Source organism: Canis lupus, chromosome 10 (genome assembly GCF_048164855.1).
Source record: "Canis lupus baileyi chromosome 10, mCanLup2.hap1, whole genome shotgun sequence".
NCBI classification, from domain to species: Eukaryota; Metazoa; Chordata; class Mammalia; order Carnivora; family Canidae; genus Canis; species Canis lupus.
The window spans coordinates 57,415,547-57,431,860 of NC_132847.1; the positions used below are offsets into that span (position 1 = coordinate 57,415,547).

The 16,314-nt window shown below is 46.0% G+C and overlaps 1 protein-coding gene across 1 annotated transcript in view; it reads right to left on the minus strand.

Annotated features, from left to right (window-relative positions):
* Window positions 1–16,314, minus strand: part of GABBR2 (gamma-aminobutyric acid type B receptor subunit 2) — a 370,018-nt gene that overhangs the window by 144,959 nt on the left and 208,745 nt on the right. Inside the window, exons 5-6 of the mRNA XM_072842074.1 lie at window positions 14,114–14,179; window positions 8,196–8,396 (exon numbers count right to left, since the gene is read on the minus strand). Coding sequence (XP_072698175.1) covers window positions 8,196–8,396; window positions 14,114–14,179 — 267 coding nt within the window. The remainder of the gene's footprint in view (window positions 1–8,195; window positions 8,397–14,113; window positions 14,180–16,314) is intronic.

A 16,314-nucleotide genomic window follows, 5' to 3' on the forward strand; every position in this document is an offset into this window, starting at 1 on the left:
AACCTAAGAGATATATGGAATATGTTGAAAATGTCTAGCATACGTATAATTGTTGTCTTGGAATGTGAGGAAAGAGAGAATAAGCAGAAAAATATTTAAAGGGATATTATGGTAGAATCTCTCCAAACACATTTCAATTCACAGATTCATGAAGTTGCATGAACTCTGTGAATTACAATCAAGATAAACCCAAAGAAAACCTCACGGTCAGTATAGCCCAGTAAAACTGCTGAAGACCAGAGCATAGATAAAATCTTAAAAGCAGCTAGAGGAAAGAAGATACATTACCTCCAAAAGAGCAACAAAAAATCAAGCAGCTGACTTAATAGAAACAATGGAAGCTAGAATACAAATCATGGCTAGCTAGAATTCTACACCTCAAAGTTAAAGATGAAAAAAGAAAATTTCAGACAATTGGAAACTGAGAGAATTGGTCTCTAGCCAACCCCCAGTAAAATAAAGGCTCTTTGGGCAGAATGAAAGTGTCATAAACAGAAGAACAGAAATGCAGGAAGGAATGAAAAGAAATGGAAAGTGTAGATATGTGAGTAAATCTAAATGAAAAATGACAACAGGAATTGCCAGGAATATCCAGGGAAATCTTAATAAGAACAAAGTTGAAAGATTACACGACTAGGTATCAGGTCTTATAATAAAGTTTTAGTTATTGAGACAGTTATATTGGTTAGTGGATATGCAACTGGAAGAGAATGAAAAGTCTAGGAATAGATTTATACTATATACAATGATTAATTTATGACAAAATTGACACCATAGCATGGGGAGAGCATGGTGAGGATGATGGACTTTTTAATAATGGTCCCGAATCAACTGGTTATCCATATGGGCAGAAAATGAATCTAGATCTTAACTCATATCATACATAAAATCAACTTCCTGTGGATTCTATATCTAAATGTGAAAGGGAAAACAAAACTTCTAAAAGATAAGATAGAAAATATTTCCATGAGTGTGGGTGGGCGAAGATGTTTAAACAGAACACAGATATACTAATCATAAAGAAGACAAACTGGACTACATTAAAACTAGGAACTTCTGTTCTTCAAAGTATATCATTAAGAGAGTGAAAGTTTAAGTTCAAGAATGGAAGACTGGGAGAAGATATAAATAATACATATAACCATCCAAAGATTCATGTGCAAAATTTAAAAAGAACTTCTACAAATCAATGAGAAACAGGCAGAGAATCCAAGTAAAAAAATGGGCAAAAGACTTGAACAGGAAATTTGTAAAAGAGGGTATCAAAGTGGCCAGTAAAGATACGGAAAGGTACTCAACTTCATCAGTCATCAGAGAAATGTAAATTAAAACTCAAATGAGATACGACTATACACCCACTAGATTGGCTAAAATTAAAAAGCTGACAATACCAAATGTTGGTGACCATGTGAACCAACTGGAACTCTCAATCACTGCTGGTGGGTGTGTAAATTGGTACCACCACTTTAGAAATCTGTTTGGCAGGGTCTACTCAAGCTGAACATATGCATACTCTGTGACTCAGAAATTCCACCCCTACGTATGCACCCAATAGTAATTTGCACATATATTCACCAAAATACATCAAATACCTAGAAATAGACCAAACACAGTATGTGCAAGAATTCCAGACAGAAAATTATAAAACATTTCTAAGAGAAATTCAAGATGACCTTGGTGAATGTAGGGATATACAAAATTCATGGACTGGAAGACTATTAGTAAGTCAATTTTTCCTAAAGCGACCTACAAATTCAGTAAAATCCCAATAACAAACCAGGGCAGATTTGTGTATATGTGTGTGTAAACTGACTCACTGCTCCTTTCTCCAGCTCTGAGGCTGCTGTGCTAAAGGAAAAGAAGCACATTTGTCAAGCACCTATTGTGTGTTTGGCACCCTATAAGATACTTTTCTCTGCTTTACTTTATCTAATCCTTATAAATCTTATAAACGAGATATTATTATCCCAGTATTGAAAAAAAAACAATTTCCAAAAGGTCAAATGCCTTGCCCAATGTCATTTTATCACTATCACTATGTCACCTGATTTAGCTGTATATAGCAGTAAATAATTATCAGTGACTTAGAGATAATTTATTTTTCTCTCATGTAAAAGATGTCCATGTGTAGGCAGGGCATGGCTGCTATGGCAGCTCCACAGTGTAATCAGGGACCCAGCTCCCATCTGTATGCAACACTACCCTAGAATGAGGTTTCCTTCTCATGGTCACTTCTTAATCCAAGATGGGATCTAGCCATCCCATCCATATTCCAGCCAACAGAAAGGAGAAGGGAAGAGAAGGCCAAGCTCTCTTCTTAAAGGAGTCTTCCAGAAGTCCCATATAACACTCCTACTTATATTCCTTGGCCAGACTTAGAATCCTGGCCTTATCTAACTACATGTCCCTTTCAGCTGCATGGCAACATACCTACTTAAAAACCAGAGTTGTGTTACTGAGGTAGACTGGGGGGCCAGGGATGTTGGTATGGATGACTAGTCATCTTTCAGAGTCTCCCAGTTGGGAAGTGGTGGCCAAAATTCAAATCTAGTGAGTGCCCTTATTACTTATGATCCTCCATGGGCTATCATACTCTTCCTCCGGATCCCATGTTCCTCTGCTACACTACTTGTCCCCCATTGAATTCCCAGGGCAGCAGTAGGGAACAAGAGCCTCGTGGGGAAGGTGGGGGGCAGAGGCATTGGCATTGTGAAGGATTACCTCTCCAGGGAGTATGCCTGCTTTTCCACGACCCCTTCCCTTCCTCTTCTCTAGAGCCCAGAGCTTCTCTAAAAGTTCTACATTTTTTGTCAGGGAGCTCACACGGCAGTGACAATGGGATGGATGCAATTTTTCCTAGGTCATTGGCTCTACATTGAGGACTCACTTGATTGGTGTTTCTTTCACTTCTGCCATCTTGAATCAATAGTCATGGGTGGTTGCAGAAGCCTCTAGTCAGAAAACATTACAAAACTCTTCTAAAAAATGAACCTGTGCATTTGATTGGGGGGTTGGGCCACCTCTGAGGTCCCCAGTGATTCCAGGGTTTTGTGAACATCTCTATCTGGTGCTTGGGTTCAGCTCTGTGTCTCAGTGGGAAAATGGGGAAAATGTCCAGAGAGGCTGAGCCATCACCAGAGGAACCTGGCTAGAGTGGTAAATGCTCACAATGGAAACAAACCTAAGAGGACTCTGAAAAGTGAAAGCTGACAATGGAAATCACCAATGTCAAAGAGTTCCTATGGGGGAGCAGAGTGGTAATGGGGAATCTCAGTGAGGAGAACGAGCCCGACAGTAGAGCCAAAGCCAGTGCCCAGAGACTGTCCTCATGAGGTTCCAGAAGACCAAACTCTGGATGTGCTCAGGGAAGCCTGAAGGTCTGCACTTATCCCATCACTGGAAATTCCAAGAGGAAGAGACAGATGAATGTCCTCTGGAGTCCCATTACCTTATTATTCCTCCTACCAGAACTCTCTTGGGCGCCCATGAAAGGGTTGGGCTGGCAGGACTGGCAACAGGTGTATGGAAGGGGGAACCTCAGAGAACGCAGTCCAAGAGGGGCCACTGTTTTGTCTGATTCTGCACCTTTCTCTGCCATGAGTCACCTTTATTCTGGGGATTCCAAGATTTAACATTATGACCATGTCACACAGCTCACTGTAAGAACCCAGTACTGTATTTACACAGAGCCAGAGAACGTAGATGCGAAAGGACCCCAGGAGTTAGCTGGTCCCAATCTCTCATTTTCATTTGGGAAACTGAGGCTGGGGTGGGGGTGGGGTGAGAAGGACTAGCTGTGGAGGTAGATTAATTGGTGGGAATACCAGGATTTGTGCCAGATCTCTTGATCACCAGACCCACACTCTTCTGTTATGTCACCTACTGGCAGTGACCCCACTGAGACAGAAAGGGCTGATTTGGGTGCATTCTGTTCTAAGCTTGTCACAAGTCTTGCGGGGAGACTTTGAGGGGGAAGGAGTTCTGGGTAGGGAATCAGCAGTCCTGGCTTCAGGTCCTGGAGCTGTCCCTGACCCTCTGGGTGACTGTATTAGTTTCCTAGGGCTGCCATAACAAACTTCCACAAATGCGGGTGGCTCGAAATAACAGAAGTTTATTCTTTCCCGGTTCTGGAGGCCAGGAGTCTGCAATTAAAGTGTCGGGGGGCTGGTTCCCTCCGGGGGCTCTTAGGGAGAATCTATACCATGCTTCTCTCCTCGTTCCTGATGGCTGCCAGCAATCCCTAGCTTTCTTTTTCTTGTGGACGTATCACTCTAGTTTCTGTCTGTGCCATCATATGACCATCACCATGTGGCAAATCTCCCCCTGCCTTTCTCTCTTTTGTTAAAAGATTTTATTCATTTATTTGAGAGGGAGAGAGAAAGAGAACACAAGCAGGGGGTGGGGCAGAGGGAGAGGGAGAAGCAGACTCCCCGCTGAGCAAGGAGCCTGACACGGGGCTCATCCTAGGACCTTGAGTTCATGACCTGAGCAGAAAGCAGACGCCTAGCTGGCTGAGCCACCCAGGTGCCCCTCCCTCTAACTTTCTCTTAGAAGACCCTCGCCATTGGATTTAGGGTTTACCCAGGCAGTCCAGGATGATCTTATCTCAAGATCCCTAAATTAATTACATCTGCAAAGACGCTTTTTCCAAATCGGGTCACATTCACGGCTTCCAAGGGTTAGGACACTGGCATATCTTTTTAGGGGTTGCTATTTAACCAACTACAAAAATCTTGGGTGTGTCCCTTCCCATTTCTGCTGCTTAGCTTTCCTAAGGAAGGATGGCAAGAGCTCACTGACTGGATTCTACAAGTGTCTGCTTGTCTTCACGGACACTGATGGACCCCAAAATCTAGGCCTCAGCTCAGCAGCCCATGAAGGCTGACCACAGTCCCCAGGAGTCATGTATGGCACAAATTCAAATTCAAGAACCATTTCCCATGTCTCTTGACCTTCCTTTGACCATAGACTCTTGGAGATTAGTTGGGGAACTAGGCTGTGGTCAGACTACAAATAAGAATGTTTTATTCAACTGCAGGCCCCACGCCCCAGGAAAAGAGCATGCAACCATAGCACGTGAAGGGGCACCTGGCTGGCATGGTGGTTGAGTGTCTGCCTTTGGCTCAGGTCGTGGTCCTGGGACCCCGGGATCTAGTCCTGCATTGGACTCCCCACAGGGAGCTTACTTCTCCCTCTGCCTGTGTGTGTGTGTGTGTGTGTGTGTGTGTGTGTGTGTCTGTGTCTCTCATGAGTAAATAAATAAAATCTTTAAAACAAAAACAAAACAAAACAAAACAAAAACCGGAGCATGTGTAGAGGACAGGCTGAGCATGGAAGGAGCTTGATAAACACAACCTGTTCAGGGCCAGGACCCGCGGGAGGCAAGCAAGGTGTGTAACTGAACAGGGGGCCAAATACCTCAGGCATCCAAATCAATGATATTTAAAAAAAATCAAAACGAATGCAAAAAACAAAAACAAAAACATGATGAATAATTTTAAATAAAGACAAGATCCAGTCTTGCAATTGTGGGATTAAAATCCCTTGGTTCACCCTAATCCCAGTCCTGTGAATCTTTTATTTTTTTTTTAAGATTTTATTTATTTATTAGAGACACAGAGAGGCAGAGATACAGGCAGAGGGAGAAGCAGGCTCCCTAAGGGAAGCCCAATGTGAGACTGGATCCCAGGACCCCAGGATCATGACCTGAGCCAAAGGCAGATGCTCAACCGCTGAGCCACCCAGGCGTCCCCCATTGTGGATTTTTTTTGCATGTTAATTTTGATTTTTAAAAAATATTGCATTATAATACTTTTCTCCTTAATGACTGAGGTTTTTAACAACACTTTAAATTTTGCCCTCATGCTCTGCACTGGCCGTGTGACTTACAACAGGAGGGGACAGGGCTGTTTAGTTTGGACATGACTTGTGTGGGCCCTGAGGAGAAGTAGTAAGTCCTCTACTACTAGAAGGATCGGAGAATCTGATAGGAGGTTGGTCTAGATAATCTGTAGGAGAACCCTAAAGCCTCTGATTTCAAGAGGCAGATGCCCCAGATTTTCCCGCATAACTTCAAGCATCTTGTAACCTCAGGATGATGTAGGAAATTCAGTCTCTTGCTTCAAACATCTCAGAGGCAAGGACTGGGTGTCGTGGAATTTTGGAAGCTGTCCCATGCCAGGAGCCTGGCTCTGCTCTAATGGTACTATTATATCCTGAGAGGCCCATGAGTGGGTCACCCACACTATGGGTGAACAGCCCCAGGAATAGCCACAAAGTATTATATTCCCAGGCACAGAGCTATGGGAGTGAGGTCAGCCTCCTCACCAATCCCAAATAAAAACCATTAAAATGAAAAAAATAAAATAAAATGAAAATCAGTGACCTGGGAGATGTTGTTATAAAGTCAGAGCACCTCCTCCAAAAGACACTGCAAAAAAATGATCTTCCCAAAACGCAGTCCTGTGTCTTGCTCACATCCATGCATGGCTCATCCACCCTGTAGCATCTACACTCCTTAGAACAACATTCAAGACTCTTTGCATGGCATCTTGCAACTCTTACGCCCCAAAGCCTCACAGATCTTTTTTTTTTTTTTTAAGATTTTATTTATTTACTCATGAGAGACACAGAGAGGCAGAGACACAGGCAGAGGGAGAAGCAGGCTCCCTGTGGGGATCCTGATGTGGGACTTGATCCCAGGATCCCAGGATCCCGACCTGAGTCAAAGGCAGATGCTCAACCGCTGAGCCACCCAGGTGCCCCCAGCTTCACAGATCTTGAGTGTAATCATTTCTGTCTTTGGTCCCCTGAAGTCCTCAGTTCAGTTACTATGCTGCCTGCTTGCATGAAATTATTTTTTTTAGTTTTTGCATTTTCCTAAGGTTTTATATTATTTTGAGATTAAATCTAGAGTGTCCCTGGACTCGAGTCTCTGCTAACAAACTACAAACTTTTACGCCTTTAAAAATAACACTTACTGAAATGAAATGAGTTGTTTCTGCCCATTATTCCACATCTCACAAAACTTTTTATATGCTCATCGATTTTTGTATGAAAATAATTTCTTCCAACATTTTCTAGCCAGAGTGTTTTTCCAGCATTCCCCAGGTGCCAGCATGATCTAAAGAGTTGTTTACAAAATGTGTCCTCATGATTTGCCATTTTTTGGAGAAATCAATAAATCATTCTTATAGAGCTGGCTCTGATTGAGATTGAATAATGGATAAAAAATTATATATATAAATATATATAAAATATATATATATAGCTTTACCATGAAGTTTAATTCCTTTAATGGAACCAGAGTTGGGTGGAGAAATGAACAGTCTGAGCTCACAGAAGACGAAGGAGAATTGTGTGCACTGCTGGCCTTGATTCTCGCTGGTGGTTAGAACTAAGAGACAGATATAATCATCTTCATTCACCAGGGCCGCCATCCCCGGATTCCTGATAACACTTAACACTGATAGGTAACAGTGGACTTCTGAGGTGTTTTTATATATGTCACAGTGCCTGGTTCTCTCGCAGCAGTCTGAGATAAGCAGGGAGGGGTTAGTAAGGCCCATGACAACATGCGGAGCTCCCTGTCCAAAGTGCTGCTCCCGGTAAGGACAGCACTGAGAGGCCAGGCATCACACCAGCCACACTGCACAATCTGCCACCAGAGGAGGGTATTTTTACTGCTACTATGCAGATGAGGAAACTGGCTCAGACAACTCAAGCTCAAGGTCACACAGCTGGTACGTAGCAAAACTGGGGTTCAAGCCAGTCTGGCTGGTCTCCTGCACATGTTTCCCAAAGTCTACGCGAGTCCTCTCCTCTAGGCTGACAGGAGCATCATTGAGCCTGAGAAATGACATTCCACATCAGAGGTCCATGGAGTGAAAGCCTGACAGAGTCTGAAAGGCAGGCTGTACTTGATGCTGTAAAAATCATGACTCCGTCGCTTACATGTACACTGTGTTTTGTGCTTACGAAGCACCCTTACCTCATTTGATTCTCAAGTTCTTTAGGGGGCATGCAGTGGAGGTCTGGCTATCCCCATTTAGCAAGCTCAGAGAGGCCAAGTGATTTGCTCAAAGTCACAGAGCAAAGGCAAGAACAAGATCTGGGTGCTTTGTACCAACATCATCAGACAAGATGATCAAAAGAGACAGGCCTGGGGGCTGAAGTGGGCAGACCATGGCACTGACCTTTCCTGAGATGGTCTTGATCTGCTTGGAGCTCAGGGGCTCGAAGTCCACGCCAATGTAGCCCTCCATGGCAGCAAGCAGATTCTTCCGGAGACAACGGGATGAGTTGGCTTCTGTGTGCACCTGCTCCCACCAGGAAGGCTCATACCAGCCCGGGATGATCCATTGGTATTTGCTACCATACATGTTCTCCTCATAGGCCTGTAACAGATGGGTTGACCATGAAGGTACCAAGAGTTAAACATTTGTTCAAGGCTTTGTGCCCTGTGAGACAGGTGGAGGGGGCTCAGACATCCTCTTACCAGAGGGTTTATTAATTTTTCTATTATTTGCTCTGTTATCTCTTTTCATCATCTCTCAAAAGAACCAAGGTGGTTTACTGGAAACATATAGAATAAAATAATAAACACTGAAATAAAAATTTAAACATGAGGGCTTGACCAAAGCCAAATAAGGACACTATAAGAAAACTATAGACTGGTATCTCTGATGAACATAGTTGCAAAAGTTCTCAACAAAATATTGGCCAAATGAATTCAAGAACACACTGAAAAGATTATATGCTGCGACCAAGTGGCCTTTATCCCTGGGATGCAAGGATGGTTCAACACACACAAATGAATAAAAGTAATATATCACATTAGTGGAATTAAAGATAGAAGTCACATGATCATTGCAACAGATGCTCCCTGTGTACTGTGATGAGCTGTGCACGTCTTATAACATGAATGTTAAATGACCCCTCAGTTCATTTCTGGAAGGTCATGAACACATGGGGAAACAATTCATGTCATAGCCCTTTGCACTCCTTGGCCTACAACAGACACAGCACAGAGGCCAGGAGGATGTGGCAGGGGAGCCTCCAGGATTGCTTTGGACTCCAGGAATGTTCTGGTTTCCCTCCACTTAGGCTCTGGGATGCTAAGCCAGGCTCTGCCCCACAGCAGGGTAGGCCAGAGACTCTAAGTGCATCTGTATATTAGAGAAAAGTTACTGTCAAGTCTGAGAGTTGGGGGAGAGCTCCTCCCATTCCAACATCTGGGAGGTGACTCTTCTAGAATTCTCTTAACACCTAAGAAAGCCCATCCCACAGTGTGGAGCATCTCATTGGGATAAATGTGAGTTAAAATGTTTGTTCCTTAATGTAACCTCAGATCCCATCTCCACGGCCTCTGCTCATTAGTTCAGTGAAGCCTCTGGAGATTAAACTGAAATTATTTAACGAAAGAGCCCTTCAACTGCCTTGAGGCAGCGATCACACTGCCTTTTCTCTAGACTCCTCTGATGATATGAGGCGTTCACCTCCCCAATTATAGATAATATATTTTTCATAATGCAGCCTCAGATCATAGTCATTTTTCCAGCAGCTACATTATAATCTTGTCCCCAACACAATTGTTGTAGAAAACACAGACAGCCCTCATATTCTCATTGCATGATAACATCCCAGTTCAACAAAGGCAGGCAATCTCCTGGTCTTCCCTCTAAAGAATGGGGTTTAGTCCCAGGAAACTTTCTTCTAAAGAATAGATAATCCAAGATCTGTCTGGGGGCTAGACTTTTGAACAAAAGGCTCATCCCAGGGATTCCAGATCACTGTGTCAACAGCAGAGCTTGTGAGACTTTACCACTCACATCCTTTATTGAAAGGTAGGAACTCAGATGGCTTGAGCCCCTATATGTGCTTGGCCAATTCTACACATTCTCTTATTTCATTTTCACAACAATCCTATGAGGTATGTGTTATTATTTCTATTTTATAATTGGAGAAATTGGGGCTCAGGGATCAAAGGATTTGCCTATATATATATATATATATATATATATATATATATACCGCTAAGTCAAGGGGACAAGATTCAAAGTCCATTTTTGGAAGTTCCCCTCTTTCCCTAGCAAAATAAGTACAATGATACTTTCTGGAAGCTTTTTCAATCTTAAAAGGTTGAGGCAAGAAGACAGCCTCACTTATTAGGAAAGTATGTTAAGGAACGTATATTAGGTGAGGGAGCTGGAACATTCCATCCAGGAACGTATGTTAAGTAGGAGTCAATAGATACAGAGTGAGGATAAGAGGCCTTCTAATCTGCAGAGGCAGATCTGCATTACTCTCCCAGGACAAAGATCTTGTGATAATGTAGAGGCAGCCCGGAGCAGGAAGTCAGGAGCCTCCCAGGGATCTGCTTGACAGCTCTCTGACCTGCCCTTGTCTCATTAGGAGCTGTTCTTGTGAGTGAATTTTCCAGAAAAGTGAAGCTTTGTCCATTTGAGTGACAACAGATTTTGTTTAGAATGTTATTCAGTTTTGTGGAAGATAAACATTTTCCTACTGACCACATAAAAAAAGATTACAGTCAAGCAGCACCAGATTCTCTGCACCTGCCAGCTGGGTGACTCTGGCACACAACCCCTCGGGTCTCACTTTTCCCATCTATAGCCTGTGGAAAGCAAAGCCTAGCTCACTGGGTTGGCGTAAGCATTAAATGGGATAACCCGTGCACCATGCCTGGCCATCACTACATTCGGGAACATTTTAGCAAGCTCCTTCTCGTTCCCTTCTCCTCTCCGTAATGCACGACTTTATCCTGAACGCCAGTCACTGTTATGGCCTGTGCACAGTAACGCTGTTGGGTCTCAGGTGTCACTTTTCACTGCCATTGAGTCCCTGTCCTCTCTGATTTTGCTTCTTTTAAACTGCTATGGCTTGGAAAGCAGGCACCTGGGTTGTTAAGCGTATGTGTAGAGCAAAAGTCAATAGGCTTCGAGTGAGTGTCTAAGAGGCTCCCAGGCAAAGTAAGTAGACTGGTTTAAATATACCCTCCAGCATCTAAAGGAACTGAGGGGAAGGCTCTGGTCTTCTGTTCTGCAATTTCCATGTTCAGAGGGGCTGAGGTTGTTATGCACATAAGCTGGGAGAAGCTGCTGGAATGCTCATCTGTCTCCTTCGCCAGAGGGGGAGTGTTTGTAGGGTGGGGTCCCCTCTTCCCTGGGTCCTCACTGCTTAGCACAGTGTCTGGTGTGCACAGCGCACCTGAGAAAAATGGGTGTGGGGCGACTGAACGTATTTCCAGTTTCCTCGGTCACCTTAGTTTTTTCCCTCTCTCTGCCTCTGGTAGGAATGTGATCTCAGGACCTGTGGCCACCAGTGGGCCCTGCCATGTGGTGACGGGCAGTCCTGAGCTCACCTTCTTCAGCCTCAGGGATCACTTTGGTTCTTATTAGCTGCAGACAGGTAACCATGACGTAAATTATTTTTAAACATCCAGTTTCTGCTTTTCATGATGTTTCCTTTCGCCTCCTCCCCTCCACACGCAAGAGGGACATTTCCCTTTTCCTAATCCAGTCACATCAATGACAGTAATGAACCCTCACATCAGGAAGGCAGTTCACAGTTGGGATGACGGTCTCCTTCTGCGACCTTAATTTCAGCCTCTTGCCAACCCCGTGAGGCCGATGGGGCGAGGACTGCTGACTCCACTTTAGAGGTGAGGGAGCTGGAGACCAGAGCTGTCAAGTGACCTGCCTGAGGTCACACAGCTGGTAGAGCTAAAACCAGAACCCAGGCCAGAGTGCTTGAGAATTTAGAATAGACCCCCCCCCGGGGGGGGGGGGTGCTGGAAGAGAAGACAAAAGCGAGGAGACATGCTCATTCTGTGCTGAAGCCCAAATGAACATTTTGCCACAGGGCTATAAATAGGCCTTGCATTTGCTGGAGTCTGCGCTTCCATTGGGTGGCGGTTCCAATCTCAAGAACACAGCAACATGCTGCAAAGTTTGCACTGCGGCATTTGGATGGCAATGATGCGGTTGTTTCCATCTGATCTGCACTCTGACCCTGACACAGCCAGGAAGGCTCTTTCCTGGGGCCTCTGCTCTGAGCGGCTCCTCCCTCTGTCACACGCCAGCCTTGATCCAGTAGGAAGACACTGAGCAGACTCTCCTCAGGATCTTCCAGACTTGCCAGAAGAATTCCTTCCCTACCAGGTAAGAACTTAAGCCCTGGAGGGCTTGCATCTGAGGGTCTGACACTTGGGATAAACACCCAACAAAAAATTTGCAAGGAATTCCTCAATACACAAATCCACCCGCAGACTCAAAGAGGGAGCCTATTGCAAAATGCCCACGGTCCAACAAGAGGAAAGCAGGATGAGGAGGAGGATGGTGTCCCAGGCCATGTGGAAGGCAGGCAGCCCAGGGCTTTGGGTCAAGAGGAAGATAGCCACACCGTCTGTTCTGAAGCAGAAACCATGGCTGGAAATGCCACTCAGAATATAATCCCAGTGCATGGCCCAGAGGGAAATCACAGCCACTCCTCCACTTGGGTTTGGCTCAGAGCGGAGGACGAGGTCTGACTACATTTCTTGTAAAAGGGAGATGGCCAGTGACCAGTGTGGTGTCTTCAAGGATCATTTTTCTGAATCTATTCTCCTGGAGTTATTACACATCATCCTCCAGCTGTCTGTAAGGCCTTGGGGATATGGTGAAGGCTGGGGAAGGGGGAGGGGGGACGGTTTCTTCCCCCCAAAGAGATGACATTCTCCAATATGGAGCATCATTCTCCTTTTTAAACTGGGCCATTTTTAGACCTCAGGTTGTATTGTATGAGTAAAGGTTTATGAGTAAAACTATGAGCCAGGTTCTGAAGTTAAATGTATTAAATCCATTTGCTCCATTTTTTCAATTTTTCTCACATTCGTTCTTAGATTTTCATATGGAAAGACTCCTCGTTACCCCTAACTGGAGCAGACGATGCTTCACACCATCCTGTAAAGACCACCAGATGGAAACTCGCTAGCCCAGCCGCGGTCCGTGCCATTCGCACACACCTGAGCCTTGACATAAACAAACGAAGGTCGCTGACGTTTACCGAGGTTTACCGAGGGCTCACTACCCATCAGGCGCCACTCGGTGCTTCTGCTCACTGCATCTCCGCGACAGTCCCACGAGACAGGTGCTGCTATCATCCCCACTGTACAGATGAGAAAACGGAGGCTCCAAGAAGTGTCAATAACAAGCCCACATTCAGCAACTGTGCAACAGACTGGCTCCTGAGCTCCCGACTCCGTCCAGGGTCTCCAGAAATGTCAGCCTCGTGGCTTTTCCCTCCTCCCCAGTAAATGGAGAGATGATCAGAGTTCTCACTGTGTTCTTGAGCTTTCAGGATAAAACAGCCCCATGTGACTGTGGCTTCCAGGCATCGTTCTGTCCTCACTCCTGGTGCGCTTTCAATTCCTGCATCTCTCCTGCCATGGGCACCAGGAGCTGAGCAGGACACCCCAGGCAGTGTCTCTCTAGCAGACAGCAGAGGGACCATCGTCCCTGGGTGTGGTCGCGCAGCCTGAGGTCCCCATGGCTCCTGACAGTTATGCTTGCATTGGTGACTCACGGCAACCACAAGACCCCCAAATCTCTTCTGTTCTAAATGCACAGAACTCCTCAGCTAGGCCTCTAACCACTTTGGACACAGGCAACATGATTTGTGCTCATGCAGCCTTCTGTTTGGACTATTTGACTTAATCTTAGATTGAATCGCACATTCCAGCCCATTAGGGTTCCTTGCACCTTGGATCTGTTCCCAACTTGGATCTGTTGGCCTGGACGTCTGGCCTCTCCCACTCTCTGCCCTGCACACAGCAGGCCTCCATCAAGCATGGCTGAGTGGACGGGCGGAGCATTCGCCGATGGGGCTTAGACAGGGAGCTGGAGGGGAGGTTTGGTCACCTGAGGTCCCTAGTGCCTTCCACGACCACACTGTTCTGAGCCCGTGCGGTTTAGCTCCCTGAAAAGAGGAAAGAGTAGTGACAAGAACACTTCTGCTTCTGACAACTCGGACTCAGACTGGGCAGTGAGGAGGAGTCTGAGAAAAAGCTTCGTGAAACTCCCCAAAGACACGGCGACACGACCAAAGTTTTACTTACACAACAGAACACTTTTGCTGCCATATTCTGGTCAAACTGGCCGAGGATGATCCTCACGTCATTGCCCTGTGGACAGAAGGACACGTACGTGAAGGAGAGTGGACGACAGGCATACTAGAGGGCTTGCAGCCGTGGGCAGAGAACATTCGCGCACCCCCAGCTCCCCGGCCAAGAGCTCTGGCCTCTGTGGGGCCAGCTTCCCCTCAGCTCCTGCCGCCCTCCCTGGTCTCAGGGGCTCGCCCTGGGACAAATCTGCACTGGCTGGAGGCTTTATAAAGCTGGCAGCTCTGAGCGGTTCCAGCAGGATCCATGATCTCCTTCAACAAGGGGCAGGCCAGCCCTACAGGGCACTGAGGCAGCGTCTGATCTTCTTCCCCACCTGACACCCAGGAAAACTGAGGCCAGAGGACAGAAAGGAGCAACCAAGGTCCCCAGGGGAGTTGGTGGTGGCAGAAATCAGACTGCAGCGGCCCCACCCTCCCCTAGTATTCTAGACTGTTCTATACCCTCCTGGAACCCACAGAGCTTCCCAATTAAGAAGTTTCAGAGTCTCTTTGAGTTCTGAGCTTTGTTCAAATCTCACCTCCACCCACAAGCCTCAGGGCGCCTCAGGCCGCTCCTTTATCCGTCTTGGCCTCAATTTCCTCATTGGTAGAATGGGGGAAATGGCAGTGCCTAGCTTCCGGGGTTTTGGGGAGGACCAAATGAGACAATCCACATCAACTGCTTCACACAGTTCCTGGCACATAGTCAATGCCCAAAAAGTACTGGCTAGTATTAGGGTTTTATAGCCTCATCCCAACCCATCTTTAACTCCAAGAAAAACTTACATTTGAAAACTCTATAAATAGGACTGCGCTTATGATCTCAATGTGTGCACTGTACAACAGCTCCTGTGACTCATTTATTCATTCAACAAACATTTACTGGGTGCTTGCCTGAGGCTCCCTCCTGGGGCAGGTAAGGGATCCTTGTTGCTCCCTAGGGGGACGGGGATGCAGGCGGGGCCCCGCCCCATAGAGAACAGGCTACAGGAGGATGTGCCAGGCAGCCTGCAGGAGACCAGCTGGGGCCCTGGCCCACTGGCCTGCTCCCCACCCCAGTCACTTCCTGCCCTCCGCACTGAGGCTCAGCCTGGCAGGTGGTGCCACCTTCCCGCCGTTCCGCCTGTCCCTTCCAGCAGGACTCAAGGCTCTTTGATGCATAAAGAAGAGAAACATGCCTTTAAAGATCAGTTTTTAGCATCTTTCAAAATTGGAAAGTGCTGACTGGGAGGCCATTTTACTCATCATGTACTTTAGCAAAATAAAAAAGGCTTGGATTCTAAAATCATCCTTCGTTTGCAAGCAAGAATGGAAAGAAGAGAAAAAAAAAAAACCCTCGCTCTGAAAGGACTTTAAAAGATCGTTAACAGAGCAGTTGAAGGAAGGCAAGCCTTTGTCATCACAATGTCTGCAATGCTATAAAAAGTTCTAAGCTGCTTCCGTTCTATGGACATGCTCTCAGGCACACTCCAGGATTTTTTCTGCTTGTTTGTTGAAATCTTTTAGCCTTTTTTGCTGCTAATAGTATTCATCCAACCAGCCAGCAAACACTTATTGAGCATCTACTTTGTGCCAAGCTCTGTGTTGCTAAACATGATATAGTAGAAATAGCTTATTGGATTTTAGATTTTAGTTCAAATCCCAGCTCTACCACTGACCAGCTGTGTGGCCCTGAGTCTTAATCCCCTGGAGCCTCAATTTTCTCATCATTGAAAGAGGGAGAATACAACCTACCTTGCCAGGTGGCTGTGGAATTCATGCTAATGAAACCTACCCACTGGCCTCCATGATGCTTCCTCTTGGTTCTTTCCTACCTCCTGGTCCCTCCTGCTCAGACTCCGGGGCAGCTCATTATCTCTCTGCCCATCCCTAAATGCTGGTGTTCCAGTTTTGCCCTCATCACTCTCCTTGGGCATCGTCATTTGAGAGCCCAGCCACAACTGCCCTCTGTGTGCTACGGAGGCCTGACCACTCTCCCCACCCACTGCCCACTGGACCCTTCCACTTGGACTCTCCCAAGTACCTCAAGCTCAGCACATCCCAAGCTGAACTCATCCTCTTTGCCGACGAGCCCTTTCCCCCTGTCGTGTTGTCCATCTCTGAGAATGCTGTTGCCACCCTCCCACCACTCAGGCTCACTCACCTCCATCCAAGCCC